At 36.4% G+C, this 25,745-nt stretch overlaps 1 protein-coding gene across 9 annotated transcripts in view; it reads right to left on the minus strand.

The window, feature by feature from the left end:
- PTBP2 (polypyrimidine tract binding protein 2) overlaps positions 1-24,056 on the minus strand; it is a 70,442-nt gene extending 46,386 nt beyond the window's left edge. For 8 of the 9 annotated variants that reach the window (XR_012075996.1, XR_012075995.1, XR_012075994.1 and 5 more), the window contains exons 1-2: positions 23,762-23,891; positions 22,076-22,106 (exon numbers count right to left, since the gene is read on the minus strand). Coding sequence is in view for 6 of the 9 variants with exons in the window: in XM_072968156.1 (XP_072824257.1) it covers positions 22,076-22,106; positions 23,762-23,769 (39 nt within the window). In the remaining 3 variants the exon portion in view is untranslated. Of the gene's footprint in view, positions 1-22,075; positions 22,107-23,761 lie in introns of all 9 variants that reach the window. The other variant, XM_072968157.1, reaches the window with a different exon arrangement.
- Positions 24,057-25,745: the final 1,689 nt, after the last annotated feature.

Below are 25,745 nucleotides of genomic sequence, written 5' to 3' on the forward strand. Positions count from 1 at the left end.
AGAACAAATAGCGTAAGACTCCTTTTAAATTCAAAAATATTACTCTGGAAGTCTGCCACTTACCCGTAACTTTTCAAATAGTTACTGAAAAACTAATGTCAGGTGTTACACAATTAAGAATAAAAATTTTAATCCCTAAAATAAAAAGTCAACTCCACTTTCCTATTCATCTTCCTTTTCCACAAAATCCACAGTGTTTCCTTCCTTTCTTTCACCCAAATCCAAACGACAATAGGAAAAATGACTAGGTTCCATAATCAAAGCTTTGGAGAATTACATCATTTTTTTTTAACTAAACCAACTAATGTCACAGCAGCCGGACTTTCTCACAGACATTCTGTGAATCCTCCAACCTCAGAGCCCTTTATTCATCCAGGTAACTCAGGTATTTAGAAAACGAGAACTTTACACTGGTGAGTTGGACAACTCACTTTTAGCACCATCATTCAAATTAAACAATTAGGTATATACTTCACTATCTAGAACACTATAAGCAAAGGCAAGATCGATGGAATGAGAAATTTCTTTCTGCCAATATAAAAAGAGATTGAATCATGTCTTTAATTCTTTTAGAGAAAAGGCTGTAAGTCACATGGTCGCAGAACCACACTGCTGTTCAAACCAGCCAATGTTGCTTCAGCAATTTAAAAAAATCTGTGTATTTACAAAAGTATGTGTGAACAGACTAATATTTAAAACAGCTAAATCATTTGTTTTGCCTATTTTAAGTATGTGTATATTTACATACATGGGTATTAATATTTAAAATAACTAAATCAAGATTAGCTGATTTAAACAATCAATCAGTACAAAGTTGAATGCAACCACCAAAATGGAAAAAATGTATAAAGGAGACAATTTACCAAAGCAATTCATAAAGTCCAAAAAAATCCAAATTAACCATAAACTTTATGCTAATTTGTGTTTAAACTCACATTTAATAAGTTGTATTATAACTTCAAAATGGTAAACAAACATTCACACATCATCTCCCTAGTTATTTTCAAAGCTTTCTATCCCTTAGCATCATGCTCAGAGAAATACATGCATGAGAAAAATTAAAACATACTATCAAGTCATGTTGATACCCTATTTGTATCAAGTTTAATTTTTTATCAAAGTATGGAAGATTCAGCTGGCACTGTTTTATAAGGACATGATATACAGAATTAAATACTTAAGAAATTCTCAAAGTGTGGTCCCTAGGCCAGCATTAGACCTGGAAACTTGTTAGCAATCTCTGTCCTCAGATCCATCCCAGACCTACTGAATAAAATGCTGGGGGCAGGGTCCAACAATCTTGAGTTGCTTCTGATGCATACTAAAGTTTAAGAACTGCTGATAAGCACTACTGGTTCACTATCAACAAGAAAAATGTTTCCTAGTTTAAAAAAAAATTTAGGACACTTCTAGATTTATAATAAAATTGAGAAGGGAAAGATATCCCATATACTGCCTGACCCTACACATGCACAGCCTTCCTCATTATCAACATCCCCCACCGGTTTGGTACCTTCATTACCAAGGATGAACCTATACTGACGCAGCACAATCACCGAAAGTCCAGTTTACCTAAGGGTTCACTCACGATTTTGTACGTTCAATAAGTTTGGACAAATATGTAATGACACATATAGCCATCATTATAATATAATATAGAGTATTTTCACTACTCCAAAAATTCTCTATGCTCTGCCTGTTCATCCACAATCACACCCCACCCCCAAGCCCCTGATCTTTCTGTTGTCTCCACAGTTTTGCCTTTTCCAGAAAATAGTTGGAATCACACAGCCTGTAACATTCTCAGACTGGGTTCTTTCATTTAGTAACGTGCATTTAAGGCACTCCCATGCCTTTTCATGGCTTGAAAACTCATTTTGCTTTACTGCTAATAAACACCCCACTGTCTGGATGCACCACAGCTTATTAATCCATTCACCTACTGAAGCACACCTCGGATGCTTCCATGTTTGGATCATTATGAATAAAGCTGCTATTAAGATCCATGTGCAGGTTTCTGTGTATACATAAGTTTTCAACTCCTTTGGATAAATACCAAGGAGTTGATGGATTGTATTGTAAAAGGATGTTTAGTTTTGTAAAAACAACCAAACTGTTTTCCAAAGTGACTATGCAATCTTGCATTCCCACCAAGAATGCACTACAGTTCCTGGTGCTCCACATCCTCATGGGCTTTGATCGTTGCCAGTGTTCCAGATTTTGGCTATTCTAATAAGCTGTCTCTCGTTTTAGTTTGCATTTCCTTCACAACATATGACGTGGATCATTTTTTCATATGCTTATCTGCCATCTGTATATTTTCTGTGGTGAGGTGTCTGTTAAGGTCTTTGGCCCATTTTCTAATCAGGTTGTTTTCTTACTGCTAAGTTTTAAGAGTTCTTTGTATATTCTAGGTGACAGTCTTTATCACATGAATCTTATGCAAATATTTGCTCCCAACCTGGAGCTTGTCTTCTAATTCTCTTGATACTGCCTTTCACAGAGCAAAAGTTACTGACTTTAATGACGTTCAGCTTATCAAATTATTCCTTTCATGGATTATGTCTTTGGTGTTATATCTAAAAAGGCATCCTTATACCTAAGTCATCCAGATTTTCTCTTCTGTTATCTTCTAAGAGTTTTATAGTTTTGCGTTTTATATTTAGGCCTATGATCCATCTTCAAATAATTTTGTGAAGGATGTAATGTCTGTGTCTCAATTCACTTCTTTGCATGACGACGTCCAGTTGTTCCAGCAGCACTTGTCAGAGAGACTACCTTTGCTCCACTGTATTGCCTTTGGTCCTTTACGGAAGACAAGTTGACTGTATTTATGGGGGGCTCTATTCTGGGCTCTCTATTCTGTTCCACTAATTAACCTGTCTATACTTTCATTGAAACCAGACTGTCTTGATTACTGCAGCTTCATAGTACGTCTTGAAGTTGAGTACCATCAGTCCTCCAACTCTGTTCTTCTCCTTCAATAGCGTATTGGCTATTCTGGGTCTTTTGCTTCTCCATATAAATTTTAGATTCAGTCTGTTGATAATCATAAAATAACTTGCTGGAATTTTGACTTGGATTGCACTTAATCTACAGATCAATTTGAGAAAAACTGAATTCTTGACAACATTAAGTCTTCCTATGCATAAAAATGGAGTATCTATCCACATTTATTTGGTTCTTCAAATTCGTTTATGAGAGTTTTGTAGTTTTCCTCATGTAGATCTTCTATATTTTGTTAGATTTATACCTAAGTATTTCAGTTTTGGGGGTGCTAATGTAAGCAGTATTTTGCTTTTAACTTCAAATTGCACTTGTTCAACATCACTGCAGGAAAGCAGTTGACTTTTGTATATTAACCTTGTATCCTATAATGTTGCAAAACTTGATTAGTTCCATGAGCTTTTTTCATCCATTGTTTTGGATTTTCTATAGACTATCATGTCATCTACAAACAACAGATTTATACCTTTCCTTCTCAATCTGTATACCTTTTCCTTTTCTTGCCTTATAGCATCAGCAAGGACTTCTAAGAAGATGTTAAATGGAAGTGATGAGAGGGGACATCGTGCCTTGTACTTGATCTAGTGAGAAAGCACTGAATTTCTCACCGTTAACATGATGTGAATTGTACTTTTTATGGTAGATTTGTCAAGTTGAGTGAGTCCCCTTATATTCCTACTTTACTGAGAATTTTTATCATGAATGGGTGCTGAATTCTGTCAAAAGCTTTTTATCAGTCTAGTAATATGATCATGTAGTTTCTTCTATTTTAGTCCATCAACTGATGTGATGGATTAACCTAGTTTTCTTTGTTTTTATGACAAGTATGCAATATGGCATTGAAAAAAAAAAAGGTTCTGTAGTTACACTTCCACCTACTAACTATGTAACTGGCAAATTGCTTAACTACTCTAAGCCTTAACTTCCTCATTTGAAAAATAAGAAATAACATCTGTATCATAATCCTTGAGATGAGATATTATATTACTCAGGCAAAGTGCCTGGCTCACAGTGGTGTTCACCGTAATATTCCCAAATACAAGTTTATGTATTTTTAAAAAAAACTGAATTCATCTAAGCAACTGATCTGAGATTCAGTTAAAAATATTTAGTTTTAAGATAGATGGGCACTGTCTGTCTAAATCTGACCACAGAAACTTTTCCTTCTGGGTACTAACAATGACGATTTCACTAAAACTAGCATTGCAAAAAGACACTTAGGAAAATATAATCCATGTATCAACAAGAGAAAGAAATAAGTGAGGAAAAAAAGTAGTTTAAACATTTGGCATTCATTCCAGTAACAAAAATTGCTTCCTTTTCTCTTTTCTTGCTTATTGGATATTCTGTTCATCATGATGGTTCAACTACCATCTATCTCTCCCAGATGGAAGTGCTGCTGGAACTATCAGGAAAGCAAGCAAGACCGGAGGCTAACAGTCCCTGGGCACCGACAGTCTTTAGGACTGAAAGCAATGAAACTAATTTCTCCTTTACAGAAGAGGGAACCATGACAGAAAGACATGGGACAAGGATGTGAATTATCAACTTTCTCAGGAAAACTAGATTTTCAAAGAGAAAGGAAGATTCTCACTCATGTGAGCACTCCTGGCTTTCCTGAAAACAAAGGTGTTGCCAAGGAAGTGCATGAGTGATCCCTACCTATGAAATACATATAACAATGACACACTGAATAGGGATCAATAAAACCAAAATCTGATCTTTTGAAAACAAGGCAACAAAACAAGCAAACTCTGGGTGAGACTTATCAACAGGGGAAAAAAAAAAAGACAGCAACAATTATACATCATCAGACCATGCAGACAAGAAAAGCTCAGGGAGCCACAAAGCAACCCAGATGAAAAAGATAAGCCAATGAGTAACTTTACAGAGCAGCAGACTGATACCATTTTCTCACATCTGCAGGACTTTTGCTTACAAAATATAAACTCCTAGGCTATTTATGCCACTATGTTCTGCATTTTGTTACAGTAGCTTAGCCTTTACCCTAAGATACATACCTCTGTAGTGTGAAAAAACACACTGCATATTTTAATTTAATGACTAAAGAAACTGGATCCCTACTTAATATAATAAACGAATTCAAAAGATTTCTGATGAATTAGAGTCAAACATAAAAGACTTTAAAATTTTTCAGAAGTATCTTTCTATTTATGAGTATGTAATGACTTCTTAAAAAAAAAATACAAGACAACTAACCATAACAGAAAATACTACTAAGTTTTACCACAAAGTGGCCAGAAAATCTCTATGAAAAAAACTTAACAGATAAAGATTGTGTCCCAACAGATAAAAACTTAAAAGGGATTATTTTCAAGATTTTCCAACAATCAACATGAAAGACATCCAGAAGAACAAGAAAAAAGTTAAAATGGGTGGATAAAGAATGGGAACACATAATGTCAACTAGGATAGCAAAGGAACTTGTGGCCCTATTAAGATGCTGCAAATTAAAATTAATAACGCTTACTCATCAAAAGTGGTGACAAAGCAACCTACAAACTAAAAGAGGATGTTAGTAACACAAATAACCAGCAAACAATCAATACTCACAATGCATAAAAAACTACAAAATTAGTTAAATTCAAATTTTTGTTAGGCACAGACACAAGTAGGTATTTGAAAGAATTTCACAAAAAAAGAAACACTAATGACCATAAATATGTTAGGGCGGAAAAAAAGATTTAACACCTCATGAATCATTAAGGAAATACAAGGAAAAACTAAAGCAGATATTATACACCAGAAGGGCAAAAATTAAGAAATTTAATTCTTAACCAAACGCTGATGAGGATCTGTAACAGCAAGAACTCTTGCGCACTTGGTAAGAACACAAAATGGAACCATACATTGGAAAATAACGTAGTACTACCTCGTAAAGCTTACTATATTCTGCATTCCAGTAACAAATATCCTTTTATATATACTCTCAAAAACTCTTGCAAGTGCCAATAAGTATAAAAACTGTTCTTAAAATCAAAAACTTTAAATGACAGACATCCATCCACATGAAACTAACAAACTGGGTTATTTAAAAGATGACAGCAATTAGTATTATACAACTACATACAAAAATAGGGCTAACTATTTTAAACAGCATTGAATTTAAAACACAAGTCATAAGATAAACAAGCTCATGCTGTACAGCACAAAGAACTATATTCAATATCTTGTAGTAACTTATGGTGAAAAATATGAAAACGAATCTACATATGTTCATGTATGACTGAAGCATTGTGCTGTACACCAGAAATGGACACGACATTGTAAACTGACTATACTTCAATAAAAATACATGTATACCAAAAAAACCCCCATAAGTCACAGAAATGTGAGACCTACTATTTTTAAAAACTCAAAAAAATATTTTAGTAAAATGATTATAAATCAATACAAAATGTTTAAAAAACCAATATATTTTTGTTGTAACATGTGACAAAATCATGTATGAAAAAGTAAGACATAAAATTTATGGCAGTCACTAACCATAGCAGGGCAGGAAGAGGGCTAAAAAGGAGCATAAAGGTATATGCAACGGTACTGGTAACATTCACTATTGATTATTATTTCCAAATATTAATTCAGAAAATTCAAATCCAAAAAGATTAAAGTTCTTCTCAGTACAAAATTTATTATCCTTAAATTTAATACATTTCCTTCTCCCAAATTTACATATGTGTACAAGTTTTTAATATCCATACAAAACAGGATCACACCACGTGTTGCTTACTATTATTCTTTATATTTGATAAAATAGCTTACTGATTTTTAAAAAATCAGCACATATTAATGGATTTTATTTTATCAACAGCTTCAGAGCTTTCCAGTATATCAGTGTGCCGCAGTTTTTTTAATTCTCCACTTGATGTATATGTCAGTTATGTGCAATTTAGACTGTATTTAAATGTCCACGAAAGTCACAAAAGATCACATGCTATGTAATGAATACATCAGTAAGTTCCATAAAGAAGAAATTATACAGGTCATATTATCTGAGCAAACACAAAAGGGTATCTGAAGAGGAAAAAAAATAGAATAACTCAATTGCTGTAGTTATTCAGATAAAATTTTGAAGTAGTTCCTAAAAACTTGGGTCAGAAAGAGAACGTAAACTTCAAATACAGATTATTATAAAAATTTAGAAAGACCAGTTACTCATAAAAAAAAAAAACAGGCAGGACATAAAATTAGTTCTTAGTACATGAAATGGAAATTATCTTTAAACTGTAAAATTGTTTAGTATCTTCCTCACATTAAAAACAAACTCAAATTAACACCAGGCTTAGATGCCAGCTCACCTATCAGACTGGCAAAATCTCAACTACTTGACAACAAACCTCACCGGCTATGAGGAATCGAGGCACTCCCACTTTCTACACAGCGGTACAAAGTGAAGACTTCCCATACGCAGCCATGAAGTGGTTTCCAAGGTGTATTTATCATCAAGTCAAAAAGGCAAGACACAAAAATCCTGCGTATACTGTGCCACCTTTTCTCTAAGGTGGTGGGAGGAAGGATGCAGAAACTAACTTTTGCTTAAAATAAAAGATAAACCAAGGATTAACGCAAATAGATACTTACGAGACAGAAAAAGCCGAGTAGAAAGGAGTGAAAGGCTACTATGAATGCAGCCTGTTTTACAGTTTTGACTTTGGAAAAAGTAATCAAGCTGAAAAAAATAATTCCCTAAAAATCGAAATAAAATGTAACAAACCTAACTATCAGCTTTCTGGCAGAACCACACAGAATTCTCTCAATAAACCTGAAAACTCTGTAATTATACTCTACACTCTTTGCAGAACACATTTTGAGGACAAACATAACTGCAAACAAATTGCAAAACTATATTACAATATTACTGTAATACTGATTTAAAAAAAACTGGTGTATATGCAATGATGTTAACATTAGCAAGCAAGTGTTCAATGTATAAGAGATACAAACAAAAATATATTTGCCTTAAAAAAAACTTTGTTAGCTTTGTCCATCGATAAGGCCTTGAAACAGCAACAACCTACAAGCAATTGGCAACTTTCCACGTACATTATTGTACTTAATGACCAGATCCCACCAACGGACACAAGACTTTTTAAAGAAATGGCTAATTAAAGTTTGGGAGCAAGAAACGATACTTAAAGCAAGTATCAAAACTACTGGTATTATGAGGTGCTGCTGGCACAAGGTGAGAATTTGAAACATTTTTAAATAAATGATCATTACAATAAGATTGGAAAATAAATGTGAAAATCCTTGCCTTCACAATGACACTAACATCAGCAACAAAGCACTCACATTAGTTACACTGGAAATGCTAGAGTACTAATTCATCAGGAATTTTTTTAAGTGATCATCTATCTTGCTTTTCTTGTAATAAGGGTGCTTCAGAATGACCAAATATTTGATGAAAGAAGTTTTCCTGAATAGAATACTAATACATACAGGAGAAAAAAAAAAAGAGTATCAGCGTTTTGGCAATACCCAATGAGATTCTGCAATTATTAGTTACTAAAACCCACTAGGCGAAAGGATGATGGAGCACTCTATATTGGATGCATCAAGCTGACAACACCTGAATCCACGGATAAATGTCAACATCACAAAGAGGTAACTAGACATTTCCCTCCCCATGTGTTACATCAGAAATTACACAGAGCACATTTACAAAATATTCTTGCTAAAAATTAAACCTCAATCTGATCAAGCCTCATCTAACTACAAGCACCCAGTAAATACAGGATATGAAGAACACATAAAATGACAACAGGGAGGCATAATCACTAAAAGTACAATTTTCTGAAAATTGTACAGAACAGATGACCCAGTTTCTCTAACAAAGAAAATCAAGAAAAGGGGAGTGGGAAGGAGAACTGACTTATAAATAGACGTAAAAGACATTAACCAAATCAAGATGTTGACTTTCTTGGTTCCTAATTCAAAAGGAAAATACAATAGACTTTTTTGAGGCAACTGAGAAATTCTGACTACTGTTGAAGATTAAATGATTAAGAAATTATGTTAGTAATGGGGTGGGGGTGGAATTGGGCGAAATAAGTGAAGGGGTATAAATGATACAAACTTTCACTTATAAAATAAGTTAAGTTACAGGGATGTAATGGTATAGCACTGGGAATGTAGTCAATACTACAATGGTTTTGCATAGTGACATGGCTACTAGACTTATGATCAATTTGTAATGTACATAAACGTCAAATCATGTACACTTCAAGCTAATACAATATTGTATGTCAACTATACTTGAAAAAGTTTTTATTTTAAATTGTATTAGGTGTAATGACATAAATGTCATCTTTAAAGATTATATCTGTTAGATACAAAGTGAAGAAGATAAGAATGACATAAAAAATGGTCTCTATGATTTGTTTTAACATTCTACAACAGGAAGACAAAAGAAGTGTATTATTATACCCATCACTCTACTTTTGTATATCGTGAAGCTTTATAAATAAAGCTGAAAAAAAATGAAGCACTGAGACATGAGACACTGATGAAAGAAACTGAAGACACAAATAAATGGAAAGATATTCCATGCTCATGGACTGGAAAAAATATTGTTAAAATGTCCATATTACCCACAGCAATCTATAGATTCAATCCAGTCTTTATCAAAATTCCAACAGCATTTTCCACAAAGTAGAAAAAACAATCCTAAAACTTCTATGGAACAACCAAGGACCCCGAAGACTCAAAGCAATCTTGAGGAAGAACAACGAAAGTAGAGGAGGACACTTCTTGGTTTCAAACTATATTATAAAGCTATGAATAAATCAAAAGAGTACATTTTAGACATAAAAGCAGAGACACAGATCAATGGAACAGATCAGAGTTCAGAAATAACCTCATACATATATGTCCAATTAATTTACAACAAAGGAGCCAAGAATATAGAATGGGGAAAGACAGTCTCTTCAATAAATGTTGGAAACTGAAGAGCTAGATGCAGAGGAATGAAACTGGACCACCATCTTGCACCCTACACAACAATTAACTCAAAATGAATTAAAGACTTGAACACAAGTTCTGGAATCATAAAACTCCTAGGAGAAAACAGGTAGTAAGCTTCAAAAGCAAAGGCAACAAAAACAAAAATAAACAAGTGGAGCTACATCAAACTTCTAGTTTCTGTAGAGCAAAGGAAACATCAGCAAGATAAAAAGGCAACCTACCAATTGGGAAAAAATATTGCAAGTCATATACAAAAGGTTAATATCAAAAAATATAGAAAGAACTCATACGACTAAAAAAATGGAACAGTCTAATTAAAAAATGAGCAGAAGACCCAAACAGACATTTTTCCAAAGACATACAGATGGCCAAGAGGTACATGAAAAGGAGCTCAACATTACTTATCATCAGGGAAATACCAATCAAAACCACAAATAGGTATCACCTCACATCTGCTAAAAAGGTTGTTATCAAAAAGATGAGAAATAACAAGTTTTGGCAAGGATGTGTAGAAAAGGGAAGACTCGTGCACTGATGCTGGGAATGTAAATTTCAGTATAGCCACTAACAAAAACAATATGGAGGTTCCTCAAAAAATTTTACACGGTGTAATTATATGATCCAGCAATACCACTTCTGGGTAGTTATGTCAAGGAAATAAAATCAGTATCTGTAAAGGTATCTACAGCCCTATGTTCACTGTAGCATTATTTACAATAGTCATAAGGAAACAACCTCGGTATCCATCAGCAGATAAAGAAAATGTGGTTAATCTATACAATGAAATATTATTCAGCTATAAAAAGACAAGATGGATGGGCCTTGAGGGGACTAGGCTAAGTGAAATAAGTCTGACAGAGAAAGAAAACACTGTATGATCCCATTTATATGCAGAATCTTAAAAACAAACAAACAAGCAAAACCCACTGAACTCGCAGGTAAGCGGAACTAAGTGGTTTCCAGGAGCATTAAGTGGGGCGTAAGGGAAGGGCGGGGTGGAGGGGAGAACGTGGGAAGGTAATCGTCACAGGTACAAACTTGTTATAACATAAATGAGACCTTAGGGGGTAATGTATAGCATGATGATATAGTTACAATATTGTATGTTTGAAAGTTGTCAAGAGTAAACCTTAGAAGTTCTCATCACAAGGGAAAAAAAATTTAACTATGTGTTGTGATGAATGTTAACTAAACTTATTCTGGTAATTGTTTCACAATATATAAAAACACTAAATCATTATGCTGTACACCTGAAAGCAATTAATGCTTTATGTCAACTATATCTCAGTTTTCAAAAACAAAGGAAAAAGTGTACTCTGAAAGTCAAAAGCTTACTCCCAAATGTATCAATTGATTTTTCTCAATCTTGAATGCATTTTTAAACAAGAAAATAAACATGTTCAGGATGTAATTTAAAGTGGACCAAAAGAATAAAATACATCTGTGGGCAGAACAAGAAAGATAAAAACAGAAATCAATGTATTATGAAACAAACAAACAAAAATTACAAAAGCTGGTAGTTTGAAAAAACCAGTAAAATAAAGTCTCTGACAAGAAACACAAAGAAAAACGATAAACTTAAAAAGGAATATTAACAAAAATAAAAACGGGGAGAATTCAGAAATGCCAAAGTATTCTGAGAAATCTGAAACTCAGTAAAACAGATAATCACCTAGGAAAGTACTAAATAACTGAATAAATCAGTAACTTTGGAAGAAATCAAACTATCTACCAAAAAAAGCATCGCTCTTTCCTCATGCCTTATACATAAGCTGTTTAAAATCCCTGTAATACACAGGGTAAATGATTAGAAGTACATACAATGCTGATTAGCTTCGGTAAAATTTGCTGTGATTTATTTTCCTTTTTGCCTAAAGCATTAAGTTCTCTGAATTAAGCATGTCTTTTACAAATAAAGAAAATACGAGGAGGTAATGGAAAAAATTCTTCAAAGAAATATTACCATTCTCTCAAGCACTGCCATCTTATTTTTTGATAATGCAAATACAGTGCTCCTCAACTGACTTATAAATTTAGTACAATTATAATCAAAACCTGAGAAGTCGTCATGCAACTTAGCCAAATGATCCTAAATATATACATTTTAGTAAAGAAAATGCCAGGACAATTTTGAAAAAAAGTTCTAAAACTCACTCTCCAAGAATCTAAGACTTACTACATTAAATTAAGACATTGTGAGTGGGACACGAACAGACAATGAAACAGAACAGACAGCCCAGGGAAAGTTTCATACATATATGAAAAGCTGACAGCTGACACTGCAGGTCCGTGGAAAAATCATGAACTAGTCAATTGAACTGGTGCTGTATCTGCGACCCAAGAGAAAACAAAAATCACTAAACCTTTACAGTACACGATACAAAAATTAAATTCCAGGTAGACTGAGGCCCTACATGTGAAAATCAAAATTTAAACATGTTCAAAATAAAATCCAGAAGACTATATATAAGACCTTGAGTTAAAGAAAGATTTCTTAAAACTAGAACATAAATGCGATGCTACAATTTCCAAATTCTGTTCTTCAATATAAAAAAGCAAGTGACAGTAAGGAGTTATCTGTAACATGTATAACTAAGAATGCTTTATTATCCACCATACATAAAAACTCCTAGGAATCAGTAAGAAAAAAATAACTTTAAAGCTGACTTCTAGTAAAGTGCTCCTTCCAAATCAGATTTACATATGAAAGAACTACAAAAATAAGCACCATCATCATCTGAAAACTTATGTACCATTCTGTGCTAAATCTTTTAGCTATTACCTAATCCTCAAAATAACTTTTGAGATAGGTACTATTAAACCCATTAAAAATCTGTAAGAATAAAACTTAGGTTACTTTGTTCAATGTTAGAGGCCAACCCAAATCTGTGCATTCTAAATCATGTGCTTTTAATTTGACAAGACCTCCAATGAAAAAATGTTCTTGTCCACCATCAATAGTCCCAACTGACGTTCAATTTTAATACTGTATTTCTATTATATGAATTTTAATTGGACTTTTAAGGCACGCGCCTTTGTACGCAGCCTTTAAGAATGCTGATGAACAGAGGTTTACTCAGCACAGACTATGCTGAGCACAAGGTGAAGAAAAAGTTACAAAGAATGTTCTTGGGAAAAATATCACACACAGACATATGCAAACAAAATTAGATACCGTCTGTCTTCTAATGGACAAATATACCATCACTTTTAAAATATTACTAAAACAAAGATAATCTGATAGTCTCCAGATCCGACTGCCAACTGACGGACATGGAGAACATGTTAAGTTATATGATCAGTAGACACCGACTCTGGGTAACTCTGTGAAGACCAACAACCAGTTTTCTTCAGAAATAAAATGTAATTTAAAAAAACCCCACAGGAATAAAAGGAGAATCTGTAGGTCAAAAGAAATTTATAAGGCTTATCAATCTACTGAGTGTTGCTCTTACTTGATCCTGATCCCTCACCTCCCACTAAATATAATCCCTGCAAAAATACTATGATTTTCATGAGACAAATAGAAATCTTCACACAAACCTGGCACTTGAGAACAATAAGTAATTGTTTCTAATTTTTCTTGAGGGGGAGGGATGTCCTAACAGTATTGTGATTGTATTTCCTTAAAGGGGAGAGGGGACTGACTTTATCTTTTAAAGGGACACACCAAAACATCTATGAATGAAATAATTTCTGAAAATAATACAGAAAGAGAAAAGGAGAATGTGAACATCCTAAGGTTTAGTAATGAGTTGTTTGTGGACGATTGCTGGGACTAACAGATAACTGTCATGGTTCATGAGTGCTATTGTGTGTTTTCTCTATGTTCAAAATTCACAGTAGTTATAAAAAGAATCACTGCTCAAAAACATAACTTTTCATAATTTTTGTCATTCATTACTTTTAAAGTAAAAACACTACCTAAACACCTCAGCCCCTAATGAAGTATGTCTAAAACTAAATTAATAAAGCTGTAACAGTTTAGCATCGCAAATGGACCAAGTAAGAGATCAGAACAGTTAACGACTATATAGAGACTCACGACTGTAATTCACAGTGCTCCATATACTAACCAAAGCCCACTGTTCTGGAGCTCAGTCTCCACATTGTAAAGACAGCAGAGTAACGAGCTATTTTCCTGTACGGAAGCTTACAGGTGTACAGACTAGAGCCTACCACATGAAGTTCAAGATTCATAACCTGCACTTGAGACTTTTCCAACCTACCTGCCCTTCTATCCTTCCTCTCACTCTCATGTACAAACAGTTTGCTATAAAATGCAAAACATTCAACTAATTGTTCAATGGCTGTGAATCTGTGCCAGCCTATTGACCAACTCTGGCCATGTCATTCCTTCAACATACACTGCTCACTTACAATGCACAGGTCACAATCCACTTCCACAAAAATCTACTTCAACTGTATCTACCAAAACTAATCTCCCCTGCTATAGCCATATGGCATTTGCTGAAAGCTTGTATACTTAATTCTTCAACTAGATGATGTCCTATAAGATATAGCTCTTTTGGATCTCCAGCAAAAAGAATGTTGTGCAATAAAATTGGTATTTATCTTTTTATTGATAAGTGGCTCATGAGATTATGCACATAACTGAAGTGAGAGACCCCTCAAGAGTCACTGAATATCTTCTGAGTCTGCACCACTTAGCATGCACTACTGATGGAGGAACAGCAAATGAGGTCTCTGCCTTCAAGGAGCACACGCTGTTCTTGGCGTCTCTGGATCACCAGTCTTTAACTCAGTGCTATCATTTAGCAAACACTGTCTTTAAGTGAAATTCTAATATAAATACCCCAGCAAGAACTATGTAATATTTTAAGAAAACTCAAAATCTAAGACCCCAAAAAACACAGTTTTTGGTAACATACCTGTTATAAGTCAATTATGCTCAACTACTACCAAAAAAAAAGGTTATTTTTAGCATTATTTCACTGCATTTATCTAAGGAAGCCAATGATGGTGAATAAAGCAGCCAAGTGACATCTCTAAACTGTCTGTGCATTCGGCAATTTACAATCAGCGCTTTCAAAACACTAGTGAAATTTAAGTTGAAAAAAGCCAACAATTTACTTTAACAAACAGGTCCTTCATTATGGTCCAGTTATAAAGGCTGCATTTAGTTAACTTACTAAAAACAGAACTGCCACAAATTTCATCATACTTAAAACCTGCAACCAAGAAGGTAACATTTTATGATATTAAGTATCACCTGGTATTATTCTGCAATCATTTCATGCATTTCTATCTTCCCAAGTTATAGGCCCATTCTTTTCCAAGGATTTCACAGTGGTAAAATGACTAAGAGTACAGAAAGGAAACCCTGAAATTAATTACAAATATCAAAGAATATAAAAAAAAAAACTTGAAGAAACGTAACACTTCCTATTAAAAATTCACTGTTTAGTCCCACTGACCTAACCAAATAGAAAGGAGTCTAAAATCAATGAGGACTGAGTAACTACAGCACATTTTTAAGGGAAATAAATGAGATTTCAACATACCCTAGAGCTATAAAAAATTGGATATTCTATATGTAATATAAATCAGTTAAGATTAACAGAGGGTTGAGCTCATGGAAAATACTTTTTATTTATAATCACATTTAATCTTCAAAACTATTATAGTCTCAATTTTTAAAACCTGAGGCAAAAAATTTAAACATCTAATAGACAAAAAATGAGATTATACTACTTAATAATTCAAATTTATCTATGTGTCCAAAACTATGAAGAAAGCAAAAAGTAATAAACTGTAAGGAAAAGTACCTCTGTAGTACTCAGCCATAAAAAAGAATGAAATTTTGCCATTTGCAGCAACAGGCACGGACTTGGAGGGTATTATGCTAAATAAAATAAGTCAGAGAGAGAAAGACAAATACTGTATGGTATCTCTTGTATGTGGAATCTCAAAAATAAAACTAGTGAATAAAACAAAACAAAACAGCAGACTCACAGGTACAGAGAGCAAACTAGTGGTTGCCAGCGGGGAGAGGAAAGCGAGCCGGGTAAGGGGGAAAAGGGCTAATACGGGATTATATGCAATCACGTGTGAGAAACTTCAAAATTATAAAGCACTATAGAATTTAAAGAATCTTTCACTTAAAAAAAGAAAAAAGTATTTATGATGCATATGAATCAATTTTCTTTTTATACAGAGTCGTAACAAAATAAAGACAACCATTAAAATAGATCACATATACAAAGAGGCAGTTCACAGAAATAGAAACACAGAGTCAAATTTTAAAAGCCTCACATGTTGCAAAACATAAATTACAAAATTTCTTTTACCCTAAAATTAGCTAATATTCTATTTATAAAACCCAGAATCGGTAAGGATGTGGATAAACAGGCACTCTCATAAACCATTGTAGAAAACAAATTACTAATTTTGGCATTGTGGTTTTCACAAACCAGCCAAGAATGTATAACATGAACCCATTTACCCTATTAAAACAACTTAAAAAAAAACACAAAATACATAGAACAATGATTTTCAAGACCACTGGACATCAGACAATGATGGACAGTGACCCCCTAAGAGTCAGAAAAGAAATGAAGTGAGCCCATGACTATTCCAGCTTACTCCCTTGAGTAAAAGTCCAGGTCACAGCATAGCTCACATAGAGAAACCAGGCCATGAGCCTGTGCTTCAAAAATTCCCTAAGAGCCAAGAATCCAAGACCAAGCAACTAGAGTTTGTATTGCAAAGTACCAAAGAGAGCTGCAGAGAGACAACTCTGGAAACCTGCAGAGAATCCTCCCTGAATATTCAATATATGTGCATAACTATAAGTAATGTAGAAGCCATTTTTCTTGCTGTTTAAGTCTTAAAAAGATAATTGGGTGTTTAAACAAACACAAGATGCAGTGTAGAATTTATAACATTAAAAGTAAAATGTTATGGTAACAATAGTACACAGGCCAAGAGGGGGGACGTTTTTCTTATCCACATAGTGTATGTGAAGTGGCATAAATATCCCTTCAGAGAAGACAATGGTAAGTTAGAGATGTATGCTATAAATCCTAAAACAGCTACCAACTAAACAGTTACAAGCTATCTCGTTTTCAGCTAACAAGATAAAATGCAATTTTAAAAATATACTCAATCCAAAAGCAAGCAGAAAAAAAGAAAAAAGGGAATAAATAACCCAAGAAAAAAACAGAAAACAACAAAAAGTACTTTAAAAACTAACAATGTAACATCGAATGTGCAGGGTCTTAACCAAAAGAAGAGGGTCTAAGATTGAATTTAACAATCAGGTTTCAACTTTATGCTACAAGAAACACACTTTAAGGATGCAAACAGGCTGAAAGTAAAAGAATGGAAAAAGATATACCATGTGAACTCTATTCAAAAGACAAGATGGCTATTTATTTTAAAACAAAGATAACCAAGAATAAAAATGGTCACTGTATAATAATAAACAAGTCAGTGAATCAAGAGGACATGGTAATCCTAAACATTTATGTACTAATCATAAATTCAAAAAGCATAAAGCAAAAACTGGCAAGACTGTAAAGAAAAACAGACAAATGCACAATATAGATTACAATATCGTTTTCTCAACAAGTGATAGAACAGGCAGAAAATCAGGAAAGCAGATCACTTGAACAGCTCTATCAATAAACATGACCTAATTGACATTTATAGAACACATCACCCAACTGCAGTGTGCACATCTCTACCAAGTACACATAAAACTAACAGAATATATGATATTTGAACCATAAAATAATAAAACAAAATTACAAAGATTAAAGTCTTCTAAAATATGTTCTCTAGACACAATGAAATTAAATAAGAAATAACAGAAAAATATATTTTAAAAATTCCAAATATGTGGAAGCTTACTACCACGTCTCAACAACCCATAGGTCAAAGAAATAAAAAATATGTATTAAAATGTATTTTAAACTGAATGAAAAGAATATTTATATGGAAATAATGCTATGTTATTTCAAATTCTGAGAGATGCCATGAAAACAATAATTATGTGGAAAACATAGCATTAAACCTTTGTATTAGAAAAGGATCATGTCAATGACATCAATTTCAATGTTAACTAAGCAGAAAAGGAGCAAACTAGAACCAAAGGGAACATTAAAACTGTAGAGATCAATAAAATGGTAAACAGAAAATAACAGAGAAAAACTCAAGGAAGCTGATTTTTGTATTATTTATAATGAATGAGAGGCAACATCGCTACAGATTCAACAGATGTAAAAAAATGTAAGGAGGCAGTATCATGAACAAGCCCATGTGAAATAAGCTCAACAACCTGGGTGAAAGGGGCTGATCCCACAGAAGACAAGACTACCAAGGCTCACTCAAGAAGAAACAGATAATGTGGACAGTCCTGTATCTATTCAGTAAGGTGAATGGGTGGTTTGAAAACATTTCCACAAAGAGAACAAACACAAGGCTCACACATGTTCATGGGTGAATTGTACCAAACATTTAAGGAAAAACAACAGCATTTAAGGTATTCACCCTAATGTCAAGACAAAGAATGCCTATTCTCATTTATTCAAACATTGTACTAGATGCCATAGACAAGACAAAGAAAAAAAGCATCCAGGTAGAAAAGATGAGCAGTCAATGCAGAAAATCTATGGCATCTACAAAAAAAAAGTTAGATCTAGTAAGTGAGTTTGGAAAAGGTGCTGAATACAAGAGCAATCAGCAAGAATAATCTGTATTTCTATACATTCATAACAAAAATTTTTTTTAAATCTTACAATCGTACCAAAAAAATACAAAAAAAGGATAAATCTGACCCAAAAAACCCCACAAATTCTGTACAGTGAAAATTAAAAACAATGCTGAAAGAACGGAAAGATACAAGTAAATGGAGAGAGAAATTGTGTTTATGGGTGAGAAAATTCAACAATGCTGAGATGTCAATTTTCCCCAAATTGCTCTACAAATTCAAGTTAATTCCAATAAAAACCCATCAGGTCTTTTTGTAAACTGACTCATACAAAACTGTAAAAGACCCAGAAGAGCCAAAACAATTTTGAAAAAGAACAAAGTTCTACTAGATCTCAAGACTTAATATAAAACTACAGTAATTAAGACGGTATTTTGGCTACTAGACAGACAAAAAAAAAAAATGGGAAAGAATGCAGTACAGAAACAGAATCATACATCCATACACAACTAATTTTGGAAAAAGGTGCAAAGCCAATTCAATGGGGAAAGTAGTCTTTTCAACAAATGGTGCTAGAAAAAGCGGAGGTCCCTATCCAAACCCAAAAAACGTGGACTAATACACTGTACCATAATCAAAATATTAACTCAAAAAGACTTAAATGCAAAACTAAAAACTTCTATTAGAAAACAAAGCAGAAAATCTTTGTGACCTTAGGTTACATGAGATGGCTTAGATATGACACTGAAAGTGTGTGTGATCCATACCAAAAAAAAAACCTGGTAAACAGAAGTTCATCAGAATTAAAAACTGCTCTCTTCAAGAGAGAACAAAAACACAAGTGGCAGAAAATATTTTAAACCAAAGACTTGACTGGTAACTAGAATGAAGACTTCTAAAACCTCAAAGAAATCGGCCAATTTAAAAAGTGGGCACGAGATGTAAACAGACACTTCACCACAGACGATGTACAGCTTGCAAAAAGCCCACAAAAAGATGTTCAACACCACAGATACTAGAGAAATGCAAATAAAACGACAAGAGAGTTCCACTCCATACCCATTAGACTGTCCATAATCAAGGAAAACAGACGATAACAGACATTGAAAAGGATGGAGATAGATTGGAAATCTTATACTCCGCTGGTGGCCACGTACAATAGTGTAACCACTTTGGAAAATAGTTTGCAGTTTCTTAAAAAGTTAAACATATGCCTACCAGATGACCCAGCCATTCCAATCATAGGTATTTCCCGGAGGGAAATGAAAGCTTATGCTCACAAAACGACTTGCACAGGAATATTCACAGCAGCTTTATCTATAATAGCCCCAAATTAGAAACAACCCAAATGTCCACCAAGAGTTCAGTGGCCAAACAAACTGCTGAACACCTACCCAATGCAGTATTACAAGCAATAAAGAGGAATGAACTAATGATACACAACATGAGTAAAACCTCAAAATAATTACGCTGAGTGGAACAGCCCAGGGTACATGTTGTATAACTCTATTTGTTTAAAACTAATGTATAGTGACAGAAAGTGGATCAGTGGTTGCTTGGGGAAAGAAAGGTAGATGGGAGGGATTACAAAAAGGCAAAATGATACCTTTGGGGTAATGGATGTTCCTTATCTTGATTGTGCTGATGGTTTCACAGCTGTATACATGTTAAAACACTGTATATTTTAAATATATGCAGTTTGGGTCAAATCATACCTCAAAACTTTTTTTTTTTTAAAGGTACCATATGGGCCAGTACACATGGCATGAATCCAAGTGTGTAAATAAACAAGAATGTTTATATGTGTGGTAATATATAAACTAGTAATTTCAGGAAGAACGCACCAGAAAAAATTTAAGATAAATTACCTACACCTAAGAAACATGACTGGAAATCAAGGAGAAATACTTCCCATTTTCAATTTTTTTTAACCATGCAGATGTGTTACTTGCATTTTTTAAAAAAATTTCATGAAAGCTTAATTACTCATTCATAGGTCTGATGCCAAAGCAAAAATTCTTACTTATTATCCTAGAAAATTATATAAAACATAACTTTTAGTTATCAAAACTTTTTTAGTAAACAACAGAACAAAAAGAGGTTAGAAATGACTTTTATATCATTTTCTATCTAACGTTTTCTCTTCAAACTACTAACACAGAAAACTGATGCAGCCAATACACCAAATCTGGGCATCCTCTAAGCCCCCTCATTTCCCTCTGCTCATTCTGAGTCTTGTGGGTTCTTTCTTTCCTCACACACTGACAGCAGACAACTCAGACTTGCATGACTTACTCTTTTATAAAATGCACTTCCAGAGTACACCTGTTTGGATTGTAACTACAGTATCTACATCTTGCACTCTCCTTAGAAAGTATCATTGCCTAATAAGAATAAATACGCCTTCCCACAAAAACTCATTATTTCTCCCCCAATCTACATCATATGAACTTGACAAAAGTCTAAATATTAAGGCAAGGACAAGTGTCTATACTAGATACAGAGGGCAGAAAATAACCAAGAAAACATAAAATATCTCCAAAAGTATTCTAAAGAGTATCACACTGTCCTGGGTGAAGTTGTCCGGGAACAGTTAGCATCGCTGAACGTGAAGGGGGAAATGTCAACGCCTCCAACAACTACCTGAGTACCTGACTTGGAAGGTACCGTGACACGCTCAGGAAGTTTTTAAAAAGTTACTACAAGACCGGGCCCCAACAGGGCAGAAAGGCTTACAATACATCACGACGCTAAAATATGCAAGGATCCAAGGAAAAAAGGCCTAAGCATTAGAACTAAGGTTTAAAGGATGAGCAGTTTTCCCGGCCAGAGTGAGTGAGGAAAGGTTCCAAAGGATCTCTCCATGAGGCCTATCTTCCTTTAACACACCCACAAACCAGCTCTTAACTTCTGACTCAAATCTGAAGCTCACTGCCTAATCAAGTTTCTTTTCTTTTTAAAGATCAAGGTAACTGATTTCTAATGAGGCTTATTAATGGCAAAATATATTTCATTCTCCGTAAGACAAAAGACGAGTGAAAACATCTTAGATTAGTAAAATTCTATGATTTAGGTCAAATCACTTATCTGTCCTTTTAAAACTGTAATTTCCCCTCAGAAAATTAGGTTATCATTTTTTATTCACAAGAAGCCATGTCTGAAAGCACCTTTAATTCTTTGAACACCATTCATACCTACTTTAAAATGATATTCTCAGACTACCTTTCTAGAAAAATTTATGGTTGTCTATTTAAGTTATAAACAATTTACATAGTCTAACTTTAAAAATTGTACAAAACACTTTACACTTGAGTTCTGAGTTTTGTCAGCTGTGTTAGTTTTCAAAAGTCAACAGAAAGCTTCCATTAATGACAATACAACCAATTCTCATTACTTTCAATTTTTTCCTACCTTTACGCCAACTGCAACCTCAGTGACAATTCTGTAAAAAAAAAAAAAAAAAAAAAAGTTTCAACCTCTTGGTGCTTCTTCAAATGGTCACTGTTTGAAACTTTTTAGGGTAATTCATCATTCATAAATCTTCCACTCACAATGCAGGTGGAAAACAATACAGTGGTGGTCAGTGACACATTATCAACTTGGCTTTCTAGAAATGACTTTCACACGTGAGACGAAATTCACACTTTTGTATTTTGTTAACACTTCAAACAGCAAAAAGAACAAAACCCCAAAGCCTATAATGGCCTTTCTATAGAGATGGTACACTTAGATTAACAGTTTAAAACTTAATTCAACTCTTTAGTAACCTGAACAGAATCAGGAAACATGAATTCCAGCGCAAGTTTTGCCATATTTCCCCACTGATCTGGGGGAGTAGGGAACTTCTCTGGATTTATGTTTCATTTAGAAAATAATCTCTACAGAACCTCTAGGATGTTTTAAATTCTATTACCCTGTAAACTTTTATATGATTTTCATTTAGCATCTTAAAAAAAAAACACCGAACTCCAGACGCTTAAAATAAACTCATATTTTACTTCCGACCCTTCAAATACTGTCTCTGATTCTAACAAATGTACTTTTCAGAGGATACTGTTTCCATGTCCCCACAAACGAGCTGAATACAGCTGCATGTTCGTCCTAAAGGGTGCCTCCTTTCAAACACTGAGTTAAATTACTCAAGAGTGTTTTCAGATGTGGAGCATTAAGCACCAGGGAGACCCTGGTCCGTATCACTCTCCAAAGCCCTTGCATCACCTAACTCAGCATTCTATCTCCACTCTCAAAGATGCAGCAAGGTCCTGGCTTTGGAAGTTGTTTTTGTTGTGCCAGAAACTGGTCAAAGTGGCTGAAAAGACGGCCCTGTGTTGACTAGCCGCTCTGGTTCCTGCCATGGCTGGTGGCCTTTGCCCATGTGATTGATGTCGACCACAAACACTCCGTTTTTTGGATGATTTAATTTCTGGGCCCTTCTGCCAAGTCTTGAACGTTCTTAGGCCCCACAAAAAGGCATTTTTTCCAGCCTCCCGCCCCCACCGGCGGACTCCAGTGAAAACAAAGGAGGGTGACATCTGCCCTCCCCTCCTCCCGCCGCCGCACGCCTCCCCGCCCCCCCCTTCCCCGGCGGCTCCCGCTCAGCTTTCCCGGGAGCTCCCGCCACCGGCATCTCCCCGAGCCGGGGCGGGCCGGGGGCGCCTCTCTCCTCTCCCCCGGGGACCCCCACACCGCCGCCTGCTCTCCGGCCGCTACACGGGCTCCCACAGGCGCCGCTCGCCCGGGTTCGGGTCCCACGTTCCGGATCGAAATGGCTCCTAGAGGGGGCAGGGCCGGGCCCGCCGTTCCGGGGCCCCCGCCCCACCCCCGCCGCCCCGCCGGGGCCCGCTCCGTCTCGGCGCTCGGCGCCCCCGCCGCCGCCCCCACGCCTGCCGCGCCCACGAGCCCGCTTTCCGCCCGTTTTCGCGAGCGGAGCCCGCCGGGGGGACGCCCGGGGAGGGGTGTGTGCGATGGGGCGGGGGTGGGGTAACGGCAGCCCGGCCCTGGGAGGGGCCGCCGGCGGCTTTCGGCCCGACCCCGGCCCGGGCCCAGGGCGGGCCCCGCTCCCCGCTCACACGCCGCCTCGCCGGCCCCGCTACCTACCCGTCCATTGCCGAACCGGACAAAGCTTCGCTCACAAGAACCGAGCCACGCAGCCAGCGAGACACACAAGCGGAGAGAAAATGGCGGCCAGGGCCCGACGGAAATTGCCGAAGGTGCCGGAGCGCACGGGGCAGCGCGCGGCCGCGGCGGCGGCGGAAAGAGCCGAGCGCGCCGGCGCCCGGCTGCGGGCGGCGAGCGGCGGGGCGCGGGGACGAGGGGGAGTGGGCGCCGCCGCCGCCGCCTCCTACGCGCCGACGCGCACCCGGGGCCTCCGCCCTCCGCCCTCCGCGCGCCGGCCCCGGCCTGCTGCCGCCGGGCAGCGCGTGCTGGGCTGCTCCTGTGCGTTCCCCCGAGAAACCCCGTTTGCCCTCGTCGGGCGGTGTGGGTGGGACACCTCCCTGCGCTCCGCACCCTCCGCCCTGCACCTCGGGAGGGTGGGCCCTGGCCCGCTGGGCGCCCCCCAGACAGCCGCCGCTTTTCCCTCCAGATCAGGTCCTGGCTTGGCTACCCTCGATCCAGGGGCCAAAGAACTAATTTATAGCTTTTTTCCTATGCCATCTTTTTATTGACAGACCTCGGCATCCTCGAAAAACAAACAAACAAACAACTTTATTAATCAAGACCACTGCTTAGTAAAAACAGTATTTCCCAACCAAGTACACATCATCAGGTTGAAACACAGGCTTCTGCTTCCAGACACTTCACGTTCCGCGCGAAGGAAGATGGGATTCTCACCTCACTCAGTTGATGGTTAGTGGGCACCTGTGGGGAATAGTCACAGCACCCTGGCTGGGAGAGAGCACAGGCTCAGCCAGGTATGAAAGGGCTGGTACAAAAAACTGCCACCAAAAGTCAGGCTCTACCTATTTGGTGGCTTGAATGAGCAAGTGGGGGTGGGAGTGGTGGCGCCGTCTTCACCACTGGTTAGAGATGGAAGTGACATGAAAATAGCCTGCTCAAATTGACTTTCTCTTCTGTGTCTTTCATGGGCTCCATTTTAATTTTAATTCCATATTGGACATTTCCTTCAACGTGTTTTTATCAGAGATTCAACAAAATTTGAAAAGGCATTTGTTTTTGAAAAATTGCTCAGTGGGTGACTGCTTTGCCAGCAATGTTCCCTGTCCTCCACCCTCACGCCCAAGCACAACACACACACACACACACACACACACACACACACACATTCTTAATCCTGGGAAATGAAAAATAGCCCCTTTGTCTTTCAGTTTACTCTCAATGCCCAATCTGGGTTTCCCTGTGTCTCCTTCATGCAAACCTCTCATCCTTTTATTACTTGGAATTTCACCGTACTAAATGGTACTTACTGTGTGGTTCATAAAATTATATTTTTTCAAGTTGGGCACACCTTATAGCGCATCTTGTCCAAATAGAACTCTTCAAAGCACTCAAAAGTTCTAGATTTGCTTCAGAGAGTGGCATTCCTTAAAAAAAAAAAAAGTCCGTTTCCTACAGTACCTTCCATTTGCCTTAACCATTGACTTATGATACATAAAGGACCCATTATCAGTGTCATTAATAATCACTTTTCACATATCTGAGGTTTTGAACATGCACTTTCACTCAACAATTAAATATGTAAGCTCCCAAAGGGCAGGGACTCTAGCATAACTCTCTGTATTCCCCACATTGACACAACCAACATTGATTGATTAGCTCTTGGTTTATCATGGCAAAGACAAACTATTCCATGAGGGGAAGCCTGTCCTTAGGTGGCAAAAGAAAGTATAGTATTCACAAAAACACATTATTCCTTTTTTTCTCCTAATAAGGTATGAGACTACAAACAAACAATAGTCAATATGCTTGCTTATTTAAACCCCATCACTTTCTAGAAAAGACTTAAGGTTCTTTACAAGTCAAGACACATAAAACACTAGATGAAATAAATTAAGTGAGATAAGAAATAAAAAGATAAAATACAACACGGAGTCGTAATGAGGCTAATGCAAAGCTCTGTATC

This window comes from Vicugna pacos, chromosome 9 (assembly GCF_048564905.1).
Source record: "Vicugna pacos chromosome 9, VicPac4, whole genome shotgun sequence".
NCBI classification, from domain to species: Eukaryota; Metazoa; Chordata; class Mammalia; order Artiodactyla; family Camelidae; genus Vicugna; species Vicugna pacos.